This window comes from Antedon bifida, chromosome 10 (assembly GCF_963402885.1).
Source record: "Antedon bifida chromosome 10, ecAntBifi1.1, whole genome shotgun sequence".
NCBI lineage: Eukaryota > Metazoa > Echinodermata > Crinoidea > Comatulida > Antedonidae > Antedon > Antedon bifida.
The window spans coordinates 18,957,226-18,976,934 of NC_136235.1; the positions used below are offsets into that span (position 1 = coordinate 18,957,226).

General features: G+C 31.8%; 2 protein-coding genes across 10 annotated transcripts in view; one reads left to right on the forward strand and one right to left on the reverse strand.

Annotated features, from left to right (window-relative positions):
- Positions 1-80: 80 nt before the first annotated feature.
- Positions 81-11,355, reverse strand: LOC144854315 (annexin A13-like). 2 transcript variants are annotated; one of them, XR_013614564.1, is made up of 16 exons: positions 11,255-11,355; positions 10,771-10,844; positions 9,703-9,919; positions 7,835-7,969; positions 7,449-7,524; positions 7,206-7,300; positions 6,845-6,958; positions 6,034-6,090; positions 5,788-5,821; positions 5,227-5,306; positions 4,659-4,727; positions 4,086-4,187; positions 3,668-3,743; positions 3,278-3,390; positions 1,477-2,101; positions 81-504 (listed from the first exon to the last, which is right to left on the reverse strand). XR_013614564.1 is itself a non-coding variant. In XM_078712259.1 (15 exons), exons 1-15 carry the CDS (start codon positions 11,303-11,305, stop codon positions 1,976-1,978), a joined length of 1,419 nt encoding a protein of 472 aa, XP_078568385.1. In that variant the 5' UTR covers positions 11,306-11,355; the 3' UTR covers positions 537-1,975. The 2 variants fall into 2 exon arrangements, 1 of the variants encoding a protein (XP_078568385.1); XM_078712259.1 differs by lacking the exon at positions 81-504 and having other exon boundaries at positions 537-2,101.
- Positions 11,356-13,687: 2,332 nt separating this feature from the next.
- The window catches only part of LOC144854286 (otoferlin-like), a 43,819-nt gene continuing 37,797 nt past the window's right edge, over positions 13,688-19,709 (forward strand). For all 8 annotated transcript variants that reach the window (XM_078712212.1, XM_078712215.1, XM_078712211.1 and 5 more), the window contains exon 1: positions 13,688-13,857. In XM_078712212.1, coding sequence (XP_078568338.1) covers positions 13,779-13,857 — 79 coding nt within the window. In that variant the 5' untranslated portion in view covers positions 13,688-13,778. The remainder of the gene's footprint in view (positions 13,858-19,709) is intronic.

The following is a 19,709-nucleotide window of genomic DNA, read 5'->3' on the forward strand; positions in this document are numbered from 1 at the left end:
CATTGTACTAATATTTGTTTAAATGTTGTAAATAAATAGATTCACTAAATGTATAAGCATGTTTGAGGAACTCAGAGAAATAAATATATCTTTTCAGGGTGGATCATTTTCCATCTCCTTCCTTTATACAACATTTCCATCGTGTCCTATCTTTTACATTAGAATATTATTTTCTACCGTACCACATTATAGCCTAATGTATTTTGAAATATCCGTTTCATGAAAATATTGTATTGCAATATGTATATAGTTGGCGTGTATCGCCGCACCGTCCCAGAATAAATATGTTTAGACCCTAAACAGATAATTTGTCTTCGTTCTTGAATGAGGCTAATGGGGTGGGGTACACTAAAGACTTTTCTATATTTTGTTTCAAAATATAGGTGTCATTTCCGCAGCTCTATTTTAAACAGTTTGGTATGCCGTTCGTTGTTATGCAAATGAGTTAGTGCAGGTGTAGTGGGGAAGATGGTATTGTTAGTCATTCGCGGTCAACACGCCACACTTTTGAAGTTTGATGTTGTTGATCTTTACATTATAAGATTATTCAAATCATGTAGGTTCCGGAACCTACCAGTATTTTAGTTTGCAAAGGAAATCTCGAAAAGAAGTCCATCTGGAAAAGAAGCCCACCCAAGAGAACTGAAAAATGAAGGAGCACATGGGCTTCAATTCGAGGTTTCATAGTAGTCTATTTAATGGAAAAATGAATGCCATACAACTTTGTTTCTGATTTTTAAAAAAGGTCCACTTGTTTAGGCCTGACATTTACAACCCTCAAAATATCTCTCTTTCAAAATCAAAGAAAAGCAATATTTATTTTCAATTCCAAAAAAAAAAAAAAAAAAAATTATCCGTAGAGGTTCGAACCCAATCTACTAGAGCAGGGAGTACCCAAACCTGAGCATTACCCGTTACGCCACAAAGCAGTACATGACTGATCAGCTGATAATAGTCTATTTATACGTGTATTACGTAATTCATCATTACGTCATAAATATCCTATTAACCTTGTTAAAACCAAAATGATCAGTATAGCTCAGTCGCCTGAGCGTCGTGTTGACAACACGTATGTCGTGGGTTCGATTCCCACGCTGGTCGGTGGAATAGAGTTAAAGGTATGCGACCACTGTGTTTGGGGTTCACAGATTATACGTCCCCCTTTCCACCACACATCATGAGGCGACAACATCAATGCATCTGGTGATGTGGTGGAAACGACCCCAAAAGGCTGTGGCAGGGCCTTAGTGCTGAGGCAGGGAGAGCACATTTACCATCTTTTTTTTTGGCTCTCGCCAACTGCTTTGATGGATTAAATTTTATGTTTAGCGCCCTCAATTTATTTTAATGTAAAAAAAGGGAATTAATTCTCTTCGTTACGTGTTTAGAAGAGAATGTATGTCTCACCGTATGCCGTTTGTGCAGGTGTAGTGGGGACGATGGCATTGTTAGTCATTCGCGGTCAACACGCCACACTGTGGTATTACCATATTTATTGTATATCATGAACATATTTTTGAAAATTTATATCTAAGTTTTTAAAAAGTCTCTTATTTGAAGCATTTAAACTGCATTATATAGACTTAAGTTTTACTTACTATTTACTTACTAATACTAGACTTAGTATTTTCATACGTGGTTAATCATTTGACTAATCTAGTTACGCGTTTCTAACAAAAATGGTTGTTTCAAATCAAATTGTAATCTAACTACTAATAGTATATAACAACAAACAAAATAATGTAACAAATATAAAGTACACCAAAAACATGGAATATAACTAATGTATCAAACTGGTAAAAGCCTATGGTGTATAACAATATTTAAACCAACAAAGAATAGAAGGTGATTACAACAATACATTATTATTATTATTAAATTTGTATTATTTTCTCCTCTACGTTTAATGCCCTAAAAGTATAGTCCTATAAGCACAATATACTATAACTATAGGCCAAAGTTTCTACTCATTATTCTATATGGTTTTCACAATCCCAAGAAGCACTTCAACATAATCATCTTTGCATTCCTCTTTGATATAGTCGTGCATCTTCTTAGAATACAAGTTGTAAAATTCTGTCTTCATTCTTAGAAGATCAACCTGAAACATGGAATCATTTAAAAAAAATGATTATTACACATTACACTGTGATTTGGCTTAATCATTAGTACACGTTTGCGTGCTATACCTTGGGCTGGTAACTTGAGTCAGTGTACCGAATCGTAAGTTTTTTTCAGCTTTGGCGCTATATTTGAATCGGTTGAATCGTGCGTTGGAATGTTATCAATCTTGCATACCATGAGGTTATCCCCTTACAATGGTTGTAGTGTGTTATTGTTATTTTCACAAAAGGAATGTGTAAAAGCTTTGGTATATATTACGATTGACATGGTTGCTAACGTTGTAAGTAGATGTTTAATTGTAATGCTTTAAACGATTCTACATTTCTACCTTGAAGTTGTTGCATTTACATAGTAGTCTACCGATAATCTTGTATTGAATGATCCGTTAAGCTATATAGAATATGTTATATTGTATCCATTATAGTTCGTTAATATGGTTTCACTTTTCTATTAGTATTAAATCGATTTTTACTTTTATTGTAATGATGGGATTGTAGTTTACCATAATGTTGGGTTAAGTGTTCATTAACAAGTGGTGATGATTATTGTAACGTGTTATGTCGATGTTTAATTGTTTATTGGACTGTCAGTGGGTTTTTCCCTTAAAGGTTAAAACCTACATGAATACATATGAAGTCATCTTAGTTCATCTTGTATCGTTGTATTTTACATTATGTATAATATAAATATAAACATCACAGGCACAGAATAAATTCTAATTCTGATATGCTGACATTTAATTAATTGATTTGAAATCTGTGAGAATGAGAAGTCACCCCAAACACGGTATACGGAAAATAAGGGAATATAATTAGTAGTAGTAATCAACACGGTATATTCTATCCTTTCTGTCTCCATTTATAATGCATCTATCTAGGCGTCTTCACTCGCCCAAATATGTGGTCGACGCTAATAACCAATAACAGATTATCAAACCGAACCACGAAATTAGGAAAAGCATTTTTAAAATGAATACTAACAACGTAAACAGGCTAACTTGAGATTTATGAGTCAAAATCTTGATAACGTATCATAATATAATATATTACGCTCCTTAACATTGTTACTAAACTTTTCTCTATAACTAATTAATATAGCATTAATCAATGTCAATGCACGATTTCGATTTTCGATGAGTTATTTAATTCGTTACCTCAGATCGTGAGATTACCACTCGCATTAATTGATCATCATCCTGCAGCAGTCCTTGCATCGATTGGTAGATTCTCTCAGCAAAGAATTTTGCCGGGTTACATGCTGTTTTTACTGAAATTAAAAATACAAGAAATCTCTCTTTAATACTGTTTTAGATTGAAATGTCCAACAAACTTTCCGGGTTTCTTAGTGGTTACTTTACTCAGGAAATAGTGATACCACGTGCCTGCTGTTACGTAAGCAGTTTGCAAATGCGTAGGCGCAACAGAGATGAGTTGCCCAATCAAGCGACAATTCTGATGATCCATTGCATCGTGATTCGTCAAATTATTGTCCTAGTGTTGCGTCCAACCAAGCTTAAGTAGGCCTGTACAGTACGTATACTTACTAACTGCAAGATATCCTTCTTGAAGATCTCCACTAGCTTGTTCTTCAATAGCCCCTTCGATTCCAAGTTGCGAAATCTATATTTACCAGACAAAAAATATACGATACCATCAGATAATTTTTATTTAGGAATTGAAACAGAGATCTCGCTTTTTTCTCTCTGATTAAAGATAAATTTATAGAGTATTCAGAGTTTAGATTCGGTTAATTAGAAAAACAAGAGCTTTCCATTTGTGTTTTGTTCTTACTAGAGACGCAAAACAAGTCATCAACTTCTCTTGTTGCGCGTCTACTAGCTAGAGCGTCTTGTGTTGTGTCTCCATTCTTGCGTTGCATTGTAGTATCAATGTATGATCAGAGTTCCTGGTATGCTTTACTGGAAGTTATTGAGCAAAATTGAAATATTCATTATATCATACCTCGTCATATGCTTTAAATGTGGCCCTCAACTGTGCGTCACTCTGGCTAATAAGAACATCATTGATCTCTGATTTGTCAATCCCCCATTGACCTTCCCCAGCCTACAGGACGAAGTAATAAATGAACAAATATGTAAAACATTAACGCTTATATGCCTACAATACCGGATGCATTTGACTGAATCGGATTCCTTATAAGATGGAATGCAATACAAGTATTTGAATAAATGAAAAGTAGTCATGTAATTTGTTCACTTACCCTGTAAATTATATAGGCTTATATATGTTTACCATTGATTGATTGTTATGCAACATCAATAAATCAGAATCTTCTTTTATTTAATGAATATTGTTGATGGTACTCAAATGAAAGGAACGCTTATTTATATTTTAGACTAACTATACATCCCTGTTTCTCACTTCTCAACGCAACACAAGGACGTAAGTAATTAGACCAATCACGACGCGATGGAACTCTGAACGGTCGGTTGTGATTGGCCAACTCACTTGCGTTGCGCCTACGTTGTTAAGCAGGAACCAATCAGAAACCAAGCTTTATCCAAATATATTTACCTCAAATATTGCTTTAGCGTCGTGTCGAGCCCTCACAAAATCCACTTTATCGCTCTCATCTCGTTCAGCCTATAGTTATACAAATGTATTAATCATACAAGTAGGCCTACTGTAAACAGATGGCAACATCAAGTTATTAAAACAAATCGATTATTAATGATAGGCCTAATAATTAAATATCTAAAATATTTATACAGTAATATTTGCAACATCTGTCTGTCGTCTGATTTGATGCATAATGTAATGTAGTTATCTATGAAAATAATCATTCTGTTACGATAGGGATTTTGTGCACGTTAACAGTATATAGATTTGTATTAAAGCTTGGTTTCCACTCTAAGACACAACACAAGGACGTAAGCGCGACGTAAGCGCAACATAAGCAAGTTAACCAATCACAAGACATGGAATTATAATCTGTGTTGCTTGTCCTTAGTGGGAACCACGCTTTTGAAGCTTTCATTTACACGACGCCCCATACCTAGCTTTCAGTAAAATATCCGATGGAATATTAGTAGGCCTAACTTTATTTCTAACTAAACACTAGGCCTAACTAATTTGGCTTTACCTTTGCGAATGAAACAAGCAGGTGCTTAAAATGGCCTCTTGTCTCTGAGTTTAAGTCATGTAACAACTTGCGCTTGTAAACTGGAATAAAATGGAACGGAATGGATTTGTTTTTTTTTTTATTACGCTTTATACGATAATCGTCTTAATACACAGTTGACTAGATAGACATGCCTCAAGTCTGTATTCATTGTCATTTTTTTTTTCGATTTCGATTTTTGTCTGAAAATATCCGAGCTAAATTAGTATACGTATGAAACGCCATATGTGCAAAAATATTGATCTTTTTACTAATATTAAGACAATACACCGTCTGGAACCCAGACTATTGACTAGAGAACAACTCTGTGTCGAGCCGCCGCCAATAGCGCTCAATATTATTCTGTTCACACGGGACAATTTTGCTTTGCAGAGTATCGATCGATTTTATTTTACAGTTAAATAAATAATGTAGGTTTACACAGTTTCAATTCCAGTTTGAAATTATTTCAAGGCAACAAACCCAGCAGTTATATCAATTAATATTCAATGAATAGTATAATAATGATGACACAAAACTTACGTTCTTCGTATGCTATTTTAATGTCGTTCAATCGCTGAAAGATAGAGTATTTTATAAAAAGTTCGTACTACAAATAACAAGGCTTAAGCATTTATCTTTAAACTTCTACATTAGGAATTGGTAAACCATTGTTATAAATATTGAAAATTCAAATAAATTGCTGTATATTGTTTGTGACAATCAATGCAAAAAGACAATACGAATGCATGTTATTAACATAACATATGCTGGTATTAGTTCACTTACCTGGTTCTCACGTGACAGTAAAATACCAATCAGCGCCTTGTCGTCTGTTAAGAGACCCTGGGAAAAACAATCAATTCATAATTTAACTTTTAAATTAATCTATTGTTATGGGCTGGCGTTTGATCGATCATCATTTCATGACGAATTACCATAACATTTTGGATAAATAAAAAATTACTTATCATAGGTTCGTTTTTTATCAGTATGCCTGAACATGCATGCTATAGCGTACAATAATCATTCAAAAAAACAACGTTTTATAATGAAACGTATGCGAAATGAAACACAGTAAGATATGGAACATAATAAACACTTAAATACGACTTATAAGTATATATATATTTGACATTTTCTCTAAATTTCAATCTATTTTAATTATAATGTTCAGGAAATAAAACGTAATCAGAACAACATTGCAATAGTATTACAGTATTTTTGCCATAATTCTGTAGTTTGAAACATGTCAAACTGGAAATCAAAAACAGAAAGTAAACAGCAATTTCTAGTGTTTATCTAGGAATAATTATTAGTATTATTCTTTCAAAACCATTGACATTACTAGAATTGGTATTTCCTGGCTCAAAATAGATTGTCTTAGTGGTCAGATGTTTCTCTTTTTCGCCATGCTTCTCCAACTATATTTTCCCAGCCGATTCGCTGCATGTCTAACCCATACAACTTCAGATGTGTTGGTTATTGTCGGTAAATATAATACCGTACGAGATGTTGCCAGGTCACCATATTTACTATTGTTTCTTCTGGTTAGAATATATATTAGAATGTTAATGTTTTGTTGTTAAATGTTACTTACCTCCATCGCTTTGTACAGACATTTTGCGTCATACACTTCCGGTGTATCGAGGAGACCAACAATTACGTCAGACATGTCTCCACTCAACCGTTTTCCAAGTTCCACGTCAAGATCCTAATAAAATTGTGCAATAAGACAAATTATCTCTAAAGGAATAATGTATTTCAAAATGCTTCCTACAAGTTACCATAAGCTGCTTACATTATGCGTATCCTGAAAAAATCTCGCACTAGACAACTTAAATGTCGACAACATTTACGTTACGAGGCACTTGGTTTTTGTTTTATACCCTGTTGTTTGTGAAGACCCGAAACCGTTTCGAACCGCAATTTATTGATGCAACCCTAATGTGCAATCCTACCTTTTTGAAGTCATTCTTAAACTGCCATTTAAGAATCTGACGTTGTTCATTCGACCTATTCACCAAAATATCTGTCACCGCCTTCAAATCCACATCTACAAATAAACAAAAACAACAAACAAAATGCAATATAGGCCTATATATATATTATACACTACTCATTTTTCCACCCACTCCTGCTGTTTTAAAATTGAAAATGAGGGAATATATACGGTTCAACAAAATAGAAAATGTAACTGTAACCTTTTTCTTTTATTGCTTTCTTCATTCGCTTAGCATCGGCAACTCTATCAAAATTCTGATCGGGAAACACTGTTCCCTAATAATTGAATAAAATGGTAAAATCTTAAACATAATATAATTTGATAACAAAAGCCATGATAAGCTGAAGAGATAATATATTTCTGTTTTTTTTATGTCATAATTCTGGACGTACGAGGCATGTTCAATTACAATGTGCGGGTACTGTATATCAAAAACACTGAAATACCATGTTTAATCATATTGATATGAATAAGCATTGGTATTAAACAGATAGCATTATTACTTAATGTTAGTAGGCCTATGGCCTATGCAACTACTGCTGAGAAAACGCTCATAATAAATGTAAGTCAATCGGGGTTACTTACCAGGAGCTTACTAGCATCTTTCGTCTCATAATTTTTTATGCTGACGTCCTCCCCTAGTACACTAATGGTATCAACTTTAGATAGATCTTGAAGAACATGATTGAAGTATAATTCATCACGACCATTGATAGTTATCTGGTGACGGAAATATTATTTGTCATTGTTTAAATAACAACATTTGTTCTAGGTTTGGAATGAACTTTAGTTGCTTTCAATCAATCATTGAACTTTTCCAACATAAAATTGGCCTAACCGTATTTACAGGGATTTTTTCTCCTCGAAAATGCCCAAAGTCTACATCTATATTCCAAACAATAAATGTATTGCATTTATTGAAATGTGTTTAATTTTCCTATAAATATGGAATGTAATTATAAATATCATCTGATAGACATAACATGGTAAATCATTTTATATCTATATTTATATTAATGCTCTATCTATTACGAAAGTAAAAGGTGCACTGGTTTTTTTTTGTGTGTGTATACACGAGAAAGATGTGAACACACTGGCACCATTGACATCCACTTGTCATGATTATCATGACAGATTCACACGCTAAATATCAATTTGTAAAATGTACCCTAACAAAATCAAACTCAAAATCCACTAGAACATTGGTTCCACCCACCATTCGACAAGGATTACAACCTCATCTCCCTCTATCTTCAAAATCCGTCACTTAATTATTTGTTTGAGACATTAATATTTGTAGGCCTTAGCACTCACTTGTAATTTGCAATGTTAGTTATAATTATCAACATGACTGGTTTGAAAGCACTGCAACAATGACATGTTCATGAATATAGATACCAGTACCCATTTTACACAGATATCATAGAACAGGGATTAAATAAAACGACACAATTAAAGTTGTATGAACTTCCAAGTCGTTAAATTTTACGGATGTACAATGGGCGCGTGTGTAGACATTTATTAAGGTTGACAAATGATCATGGTATGCGTAAATACCGGTATGTTATACTTTATAGGCATCTAAAAAATGTTTTTATTTTATCAGAGTTTGGTTTTTATATAACATTTCTTGTAGGAAAAATTTCTATTGATCAAATTTCAATGTATTCCATCTAATTTCTGAGTTTTGTATAAATATGATACAGAACAAACCAATATAAAACAAGGTTACATTACCACTTATTCTAACTTTTAACTGTAATAATTAATCCAAAAACCGTCCAAAGATCGTTGGCCTTGTGTAGTATTGCTTTTATTCAACAATAATATTCAAACATTACAGAAAATCAATAAAGCAAAACTCATGTAAAGTAGGCCTACACGCTAATATTAGTCCAAGTATTTAACACGAATACACTCTTTTAATTACACACAATTAAATTTATTTTCAAGCACTAGTAGGAATAATTGCGGATTGTTAATAAATTGCACGACAAAGCCAGGGAGATGTAAATGAAATTTGTTTTTCATAAATACCCTCATATTGTTTTATGCGTGTTCAACGCATATCCCAATTATCAATTACTATGATATTGATAAATACTGTTGATGAATGCCCTTGACGTGATCATTTAAAACAGGGTATGTACATCCAAGCTTAGTAAGCCTATCAATGGTAGTAAATTCAACAGTGTTATTATTTTTAAGCGCAAATTCATAACGTCATAATTGTAGGCCTAATAAAGCAGACTATAATAAATAGTAACATGAAACGAACCCCCTTTCACTTCCCTCCACCATGAACTTACCTACTTCTACAATCGAATAATGATCAGAAGTATGCAAATCAATTCTGTATTTGTTTTACTGTAGAAGTAAAGCTTGGTTTAGCATTACTTTATATCATTACAGTACATTACAGTATCATTAAAGAAAAACTTGTATAGGCCTACCGTATATTTTGTCTGTCCACATGCTATGTCAATTCTAAACGCTAAACTTCTCTGGAACATAAAGCCAGGGGCGCTAACAACTGCGGTAGACCACTTATCTAATATTCTTGCTTTTCTTTCAATTTTCCTTTTATCAAAATCAACAGTGATACGGAGTGCAATATCTGGCAAACCCCCTCCACTACTACTACTCGAGCTGATTAAATCGATCGCAAAGCTACAAAATAAAGGATATACAATTATATTATTTTGAAAATATACGTAATTTTAATATCGTCAACACGTATAAAACGCACGCGTACACATTGGGATTCTTTAGAGTATCAACTTTCGCAACACTTGTGTCTCTTTGCCACTCATCAAATCAGTGTACCTTGTTTATACAATTAGTATCTTATGGAGTTTCAAATTTACAGATTTGAAATCATAGATAAATTTAAAGAGAAAACATATTTTTACAATCATTCTATGATGAATGTAAATTAAAATGTTGGATTATGACGAAGTTATGTTATAATCATCATTATTTATAAATTGTAAATTCAACGTTGAATTAAAAGCAGGTGAGTCGGTAACTGAAATGATTTAGGATAAAATGTTGTCAAAAATTAAAAACTCAAATCATCTTAACGTTTTTGTAATGAAGATTTTGAAGTAACATACTAATGATTGTAAACTAAAGTTTCGATAAAATCGATACAATCACATTTTGTTGTATCTTTTTAAGATTACGATTTGCTATGCCATGTATTGTCAAGTTGTAGAAGGCTAAATAATAATGTTAACTAACCTTATAGTGCAAAATAATGTGATGCTTCTCTCTTTAAACTTTGTAGCCTTTGGTATTTGCTTTCTATGGTTTTACTTAATAATAAATATATCCAAAGCTCTGTCTACACTATCAAACTTTATGTGACAAACAAATGTGATGTGCCCATATATAGACATAACAATGTCATATCACTACCATATTTGGGCATATCATTACCATATTTGGGCATATCACACTTTTTTGTCAAACTAGTTTGAGAGTGTAGACAGAGCTTCACATTACTGAATGATACTTACTTTGTTTTTGAAATTCCTTCAAGATGAACATCACTATAGATGATGCCACTATCAATAGGTTTTGTCAGCCCAACCTTAGCAATTAAAACAATATTAAAGTATTGTAAATAACCAATTATTTGGAAAATACACATATTGTCTACATTATGTATATTAATTCTTTGTTCAATTAAATAAAAGAAAGAATGATCATCCGTTTACTTAAATTTGTCTTCAACTCTGAACATACAAAAATCTTAACACACTTTCTTTTTTTTTATTAATCACTTAGGCCTATACATGTTTTCGCTTTTCTTCTGTAACATTCCCTAATAATCACCTTCGGCTGGATGTACCACCCTCGTAAAATATTGTTGAAATAAATAAATAAATATGCCTGGAGTAATAATTATATAAGTAGAAATTATAAACTAGAAATAGATATCAAGGATATTAATAATGGATTTCATCATCATTTAAGAAAGTACTAAATATTATTCCGTACCTTGTCAAGCGACGACCGTCCCTGTTTAGCCATACTAGCTAAGGTCTGCATTTTGGTGTTTGTGTTTGGTTAGACTCTTCTGCATACAAGCTCTGTTGATGATCTGTTTGTACTTCACTGCTTGTTCAGACACACTTTTTATTAAATCGGATTGTCACGTGATTACATTGTATGTATATTATTTCAATAACAAATTTCCATATATAAATATTTTAGTTGAGGGCGCTGACGTAATTGTAAGAATTAATGCCCAACAGGTACGGACCAAGGACCGTACTTTGCTTATAAATACATACATTTAATAATTTTGATTTTTTTATGTCAATAATTCCATCAAAAGTATAACCGCTCAGGGACGCATAATTCAGTAAGCCTGTTGTCAAAATATTTTATTTAATTACACAAAAAATATGTTTTCTTGTGTGATACTTTGTTTAAATATTTTGAGGTTAACACAACTTTTATCCATACAATGTTTCATAATAATATTACAGAATATCTATACATTTATACCCATTTTCGTTATTATTATTTTGTTTAATCCTCTTTAATATTATATAAATTTTCACCTTTACCTTTAGTAATGTTTACCTCTTAATATTCTTTTTTGTTAAGTCATTAAGTCATTTTTTTTTAATTTAAAAAACATATTGTTATTCATTAATTTTGTTTTTTTTTATAATTTAGTGTTTACTTTACAAGTATAGTTTCTGAACATTGTTTTCTTTGTTTACTTGTTTATCTGGATATTTCTGTGTTTCAATGTATATATTTACTGTATTGATCTTGTTTACACATTTATATTTTAAATCCAACTTGTGCTTATATCATTAACCATATTATTCATTCAATACATTATATTTAATATATGATAATGATCATGTATAAGGATATTATGTTATAGCGATGTTTGGAAAAAAAATGTTAACGATGAAGTTATTTAGGCATATCGTATTCTTAAACTTCTATTGTAAGTGTAGTATAGAAAAATATAAGACAATTAATGAAAAAGGGAGATAATATGGAATACAAATTTGTTGTTAATGTTAACAAAAATGTGATAATAATGAAAATAATAATATGATTTTATGGTGATGACATGAAAGATGATATTGATGTGAATAAAACTGGTGTTTACGCCAGAAAAGAGAAAAAAAATAATGGATTATATTTGAATATACTTACCACACAACAACAATGGTATTTACTAACTTTTTTATCTTAAACAATCTCGTTATCTAAATTCAATCATCTACGACCCTACTAAGGTCCGGTAAGACCTATCGACGACGACGACGTTATATTTATAGATGTGTCAATTTCAACACTGTCCCCAGAAATGAACGCGCGCCCGCTATTATTGTAATTTTCAATTCAATTCATTTATTTTATTTCGTTGAATCGAACAAATGGATCGAAAATTGTCTTGCTTGTCACGTATATAAAACATTAAAATATAAAAAGGGTAAAATACAACAGCACGACACCATGTTGATAAATCATTTACGTGATTTGTACGCACATAAACACGTGAATTTTATAAATTGTTGTATTAATTTCTGTCCATCATTATCAAGTTTCAAGTTCAAGTTTCAGGTTTTTCACGAATGATAATAATACAGGTATACAACATCCTTAACGAAATCTTTAGCTGAAACGATTTATCATCATCGTTTTTTAAATTTAACCATTTCCATATCTCTAAATATTTATCGTTCACTCAGAAGCATCTTTAGGAGGCAGAAATCATATATAATTCATGAGATTAATTATGACATAAATTAAGACATTAAGGCCAAAATGTTTGGACTAGTCTGGGCTTCAATCTGAGGAATTGGAGTCCTAGGTTCGATGCTCATAATCGTGTCTTTTTTAAATAGTTTAGAGTTTAGAGGGTTAGGTTCAGTTTTATTTAAGAAATAGGTCAGCTATCTTCTAATTCTTTTGTATATTGTTTTGCTTTTGTTTTGTAATTTAATGCTTAATTTCTTGTTGAAATAGAATAAATAAAAAATGGAATTCTTAATTAATATTAATTTAAATCATAGAAATAATTAAAACTCGTGCATTATTCATGATGTCGTCCTTAACATGGGACGGGATCCCTCGCTCCACTCTATCATCTCTTATACAGTCTACACTGAACATGGCAATATCAGAGTGTAGTAGAATAGTGACTCTTCCCTGGTAACATCTCTGAACTGAACCACATGCATTATTATTACATATTATTACATTATTATTAATAAAATTCATTCATTTGTTGTAAGTAAACATTATTTTGATATAGCATATTGCATTTAAACAACTAGGGTTGTTATCACAAATACCACCAGGCCAAACATGACGTCATCAGACTAGTTGTTGCAGGTATGGGTATTATAGAATGGCATTACGTTTTGCTAATCCAACACACACGATCGATTTCTCACCAAAGCAATAGGGGCAAAGCGTAACGATTTATTAGTAGACAAAACAGTTATCAACAACTATGGTCGAACGTTTGGAAACATATCGGATATAAATGGCTCTTATTGTCACCCTCAAATCTGCCGGGGGATTTCGAGGGAGAGGGGGGAAAATCGGCAGGGTAACGTTTCGTGGTAAGTTTTATTTTATTTGTTTGTATTGTTTTTTATTCGCCCGTATCCTTGAGAGCGACGTATTGTCATTCAGAGTCAGAATTCCAGCTGTGGAAAATATACCAATATTCAAAATCGATAAACATTTTTTTGTTATAGCAATCAAACATTGCGATGTACTTTTACTCCCATATCTATGCTGTAAATTAAGATAATGTATAAGCCTAAAGTTATTACTATAATGCATGGTGAAATTAAATTCCATTTATACATATTTATATTACTTTACACTAGCCATTACACTGATAAAGTTGCCCGAAAGCTCTGCTAATTTTTCTGGCTGTTTTACTTTATCGTTTTGATTTAGCTTTTTGCTTATTTTATTTTGTATCTCCATTGAGGTCCAGCCACTGATACCCACAGCATTGTCATTATTTTCAGTAATTTGCCTTTGGATTTATATTATTTTTCTATGTTATAATTCGAATTATGTTCGTTTGTATTACTGGTCAGATGTGTATCGATCTGTTCAAATGTTTCTTAAATGTTATAGCATAAAGGTTTAGTTGTTGTATATGTTAATTAATGTCTCCAATATTAGTGATAGCATGTTTCCATTTTCCCAAAAAATTAAAACGTTTGTTAAATTTATTATTTACATTCATTGAATTGATAATATCAATTCAATTATATTCAAACATATTATGGCAAATGTGATGTTTTAATCAATTGATTTCACCATTCAAAATGATAATACGTATAAATAACATATTGGTGAGGGTGACCCCATAAAAGCAATTTTCCGGTCACCCTGGTGCTGATACATACGGTATTTAAAATCAACAGGAATTAGGCCTACATTATACAGTCAATGTTATTCATTCATAACCGGAGATAAGTCTGCTATTTAGTATACCAAATTTAAACCTGCACATAAGTCAGAGAAAAAAATGTACAAGATGTTTAAAAAGCCGTATTATAACGATATCGCATGCACATCTGGTTAAGCGTTAATAGAAATTAAGAAATTTACACGGTAAATCAGCTTTTTGAAATTTTGTAAAGTATTATCTTTCCTAATCAAAATGATGAGTTATTTGGATTTGTCCAAGTGTGTTTAATACGAACAAACAAAATTAGATATAACCAATTGATTTTCAATACTCCATTATTTACCTGGGCCGATCAAGCTTTATTGTCAATAATGGCCCATTGTCATTATAATGAATTTGCTTGTCATCCGAAGGTGGGACATTGGAGCATATTGGTGGATATACGTTTACTGTAAAATTAGAATCACACATCGAAATTAATCGACCGTCACTCACATTTATGATATAATGGAATATATTTTAACAATAAAAGTTACTATACTTTCTAACAACCAGTGGCCGTATTCACCAATCACACTTAAGTGAGATATTTCCCTTAAATATTAATTAAGTATTTTCCTTTTAAATTGTATTCATTTAGGTAGGAGATTTTTTTTTATTTTAAGGGTAAGTGTTTCCCTTAGCCTAAGTGTGAATTGGTGAATATGGCCACAGGACTATAATTGACATAATTATGTAACGAATTGACTTAATTCTTCCATTGTTTTTTTCTTTGTTAAGTTATAAATCGAGTACAATTAGACTGGTCCGGTAGGAAAAATGTAATCTAACAGTAGGCCTGTCAAAACCATTATAACACATTACATCCACTGATAAAGTCCACCTCGGCCATCTTGCTATAGGCCTATATAATTATGATTCTATCCCTTTGAAAAAATAAACTTTGAACTCTTTTTCATTATTTTACTACTAAAGCATCTTTACAGTCAGTCAAATAATAATTTATAGGGAAACTAATCATAATTTTGTTTGTAAAAGACATGATATTTCTCCATGGTTACGGATCCATTAAACGAGACACGATTATTTAAATATCTGCCTAATAGTTCCTCAAAAATCAAATCAATAATAACTCATGATAAGTATTACATTGTACCATTGCAGGAAATCGCTCGCATTGTTCTTAATTATTGATTATGTTTTACTCTTTTCTCGGTACCACAATTCAATCAAAATTTAAATTCTATGATAGACGGAAGTGCCCAAAAGGCATGCCTTGATACCCTGTAAATATTACTGGTATTTAGGCCAGATTTGTTTTATTTTATCTTGTTTGTTCACACGACAGAATTGTGTGACTTTTGTTGCCCGGTCTGAATAAAACATCCTCTGATTAAATAAGAAAGTTCTTTCTTTAAGTCTATTGCGCAATATTTGAATTTGAAAAATATCGGATGTCTCTTTAACATGACTTAAGTTGTGTGTACACAGTACATTGAATACCTATACATTTACCAACCAAGTAGGCCTACACTAATACAAATAGATTTTCAATCTTGGATATTTATTTCGAAAATTGCTTACTAAAATAGTGAATATATTGCGTTATGTGTATGGCTTCGGAAAAAAAATGTCAATGAAATTTAAATAATTCGAAAGCTTAGTTCGGATAAACCCGACCGTTCTATATTTTGCTGGTGCATGATGTTAGTGACTCGTTACTAAGTAACAGATAGGATGCATAACACATTAGAAATGAAATCAACCAACAACTGAAAACCACACTTTGATATCACAACATTGAAATACCGAATGTGACTGTGGTAGCTTTAACTTCGTTTTATAAAATACTTTGTTCCATATTAAAATTAAGTACAAATACAAGAAACGAAATACTAGGCTAGATTTGAAAATGAAAAAGGTCCATCCTCTTTATATAGAGGCCTATTGATTGTATAATTCTCAAGTATGATTCAATATCAATAATCAACAATTCTCTTTTGATATAGCATTTACTTTGGGCCAAATTTTTAATTCATTATTATTATTTTTTTAATTAGGTAAATTATTTATTTATTAATTTTGCATACTAATTATAAATAGCTGAAGTAAACACCCGAGGGATATTGGCAGTATTACAAGTTATTGTAAATAGTTCGGTCAAAGTTCAGCTTTGTTTTTAAATGTGTGCGCGCGAGCATGAAATGTACTTTAAATGATGAGTAGCTAGAGCTCTACTAGCCATTAAACCTAGTATTTGCACTTAAAGGTTTAGTCCAAGAGCATTAGGGTTTGACCCGGAAATTTCTGGTAACAAGCTAATTTTTTCAGGAAAGGTCGAGAACTATGATTGGAACATCATACTAAAAGTCCTGAAAAATCCTCCTTGTGCTCTCCGAGAAATCCAAGATGGCGTCCAAAATGGCTGCCATTTTAAATTGGTCTATAACTTTGTAACCGCTTGTCGTAGAGTATCGATTTTGGTGTCAAATAGTTCACAATATATACATTCCTATTTGCTCTAACAGAAAATTTTGTCAAAAAATGGCCGCTACTACAGTTTCTGGCAGTTTGACCTTTGACCTGGTCTTATCATATCTCGGTAATGGCTTGTCATAGAGAATTAAGATTAGGCCCAAATTGTTCAGAACATGCATATTTTTATTTGGTTTAATGAAATATTTTATCCCAAAATGACCAGAAGTGAGGTTATTGACCTCTTATTGACCTATTCATATCTCTTTACCGTATCTCAAGAAATATTTGTCGTAGAGCATTACTTTTGGTGTCATATTGTTTGGAACATATACATTTCTATTTAGTCTAATACAACAGTTTGCCCTCAAATGCTCGAAAGTAAGTTAATTTATTGAAAACTTTAAAAATCAAAGAGCTACATAGGCAGAGGATATGAATACTGTAGAAAAAATCTAAATCTAAAAGTTTTATCTCTGCCTTAAAACATGTTTTGGGCATAGCACATCATCAGGTAAAGTTACAAAAAGAAAATATAAAGTCAATAACTTACAAAGAATAACTGTCATTGGCTAATCAAAGTTGGTTAAGTAAACAAAAAAATGGGTTATTCTGCAACATTTTATTGGGTAGTTGAAGAGTGTTTTGTTATTTTCAACAATAACCTTGAGGGTAAATTTTACTGTAATAAGGGTATGAACTATACAAGAAAAAACCAAAATAATTATTTATTTAACTTCGATAGAACAAAGGGACACGTTAATTGAAATTCTCATACTAGTTATGGTTGAAAAGTTATTGCTACAAAATGTCACCTATATGTAGATGTCATGAATACATTTTAAATGCGTTATTCGTCTGTAACTCGCATTACAGTACATACGCGAATTAGTGCTTTTGTTGAAATCATGTCGTTATTTTTATTATTTATTATAGAAATTATGATAATTATTTTTTTTCAGAAAAGTAGAAATTTTATGTAATTTAGGAAATGTATAGACTACTGTGAGTATGAGAATGAAATGTTCAGGTCATATACATTTCGCATGGAAATGCTCAATTGGCAGGGAAAACTATGTACATGGCATATATTATACTCCGGATTGTCAAAAACTTAATGTTAAAGACCATTTTATTTGTAGAAATAATGCATTTTGAAACATAAAACCAGGTCATTCCTTGTTTTAAAAGAGAATGCACTATTGAACGTTCTCTAACGTCATAACGTCATAACTTTTGGGCAAACATGCAACAACACCCATGCAGATGAACATGATGATAATGATGTGAAAGAAGCAACAAACACCAAAAAGTTGAAGATGCAACATCAGATGATGAATGACTGTAACAGAATGCTGCTGATCAATGTTGAAGTGATTTAAAGACCCTTATTTTGCATATTTTCAATATTTAATAAATCATATATAGGGCATATGGCGATACTTTTTCATCTTTAAACAGTTAATGTAACTGGGGGACTAGCTCAAATGGTAGAGCTCTCACTTAGCATGTGAGAGGTACCGGGATCATTGCCCGGGTATTCCAATCTATTTTTCATAGATTTCAGCAAGGACCAAATCAAATCTGAATCTGGAAAAGAAAGTCTATGCATGCCAAGTAAAGAGCGTTTGACGTGAAATACCTAGGGTATATTCTCTTTTTATCATAAATAAGCCATACAACAAACATTTAAATCAAGGAATGTTTCAAAATGCATTATTTTTACAAAGTCAACAAGGCCATATACATGGCTGCAGTCGCGTGCGTAAATTTGAGTTAATGTTTACTGACCGACCAACTTAAATTGCTGAAAATGTTTAAAAAAGTTCACATTTTTAAAAACATTTCCTCCAAGTATTAAATAATATATCCAGTGTCAAAATAACGAAAAAATATGAATATGGGTTAGTGTTTACCAACTGACCGAATAACCGAAATTGCTGAAAATGTAAAAAAATTTGTAAAAACATTTATATTTGCCTCCAAGTATTAATATCCAGTGTCAAAATAACAAAAAAATATGAATGTGAGTTAGTGTTTACCGACTGACCAACCAACTGAAATTGCTGAAAGGTAAAAAAATGTTGAAAAATGTTTAAAAACATTTATATTTGTAGTATTAATATCCAGTGTCAAAATAACGAAAAAATATGAATATGAGTACAGTTAGTGTTTACCGACCGACATAGTGAGCAATAGAGTCGCGTTTGCACGAAACTCAAAATTGCATATAAATGGTCGGATGTGCTGTGTACATAGGTATTTGCCAATTGTCTTTTGTTTACTTAACCAACTTTGATTAGCCACTGACAGTTATTCTTTGTAATTTATTGACTTTATATTTTCTTTTTGTAACAATTCACTTTACCTGATGATGTGCTATGCCCAAAACATGTTTTAAGACCTGAGTTAAAACTTTGATTTAGATTTTTTCTACAGTATTCATATCCTCTGCCTATGTAGCTCTTTGATTTTTTAAGTTTTCAATAAATTAACTTACTTCCGAGCATTTGAGGGCAAACTGTTGTATTAGACTAAATAGAAATGTATATGTTCCAAACAATA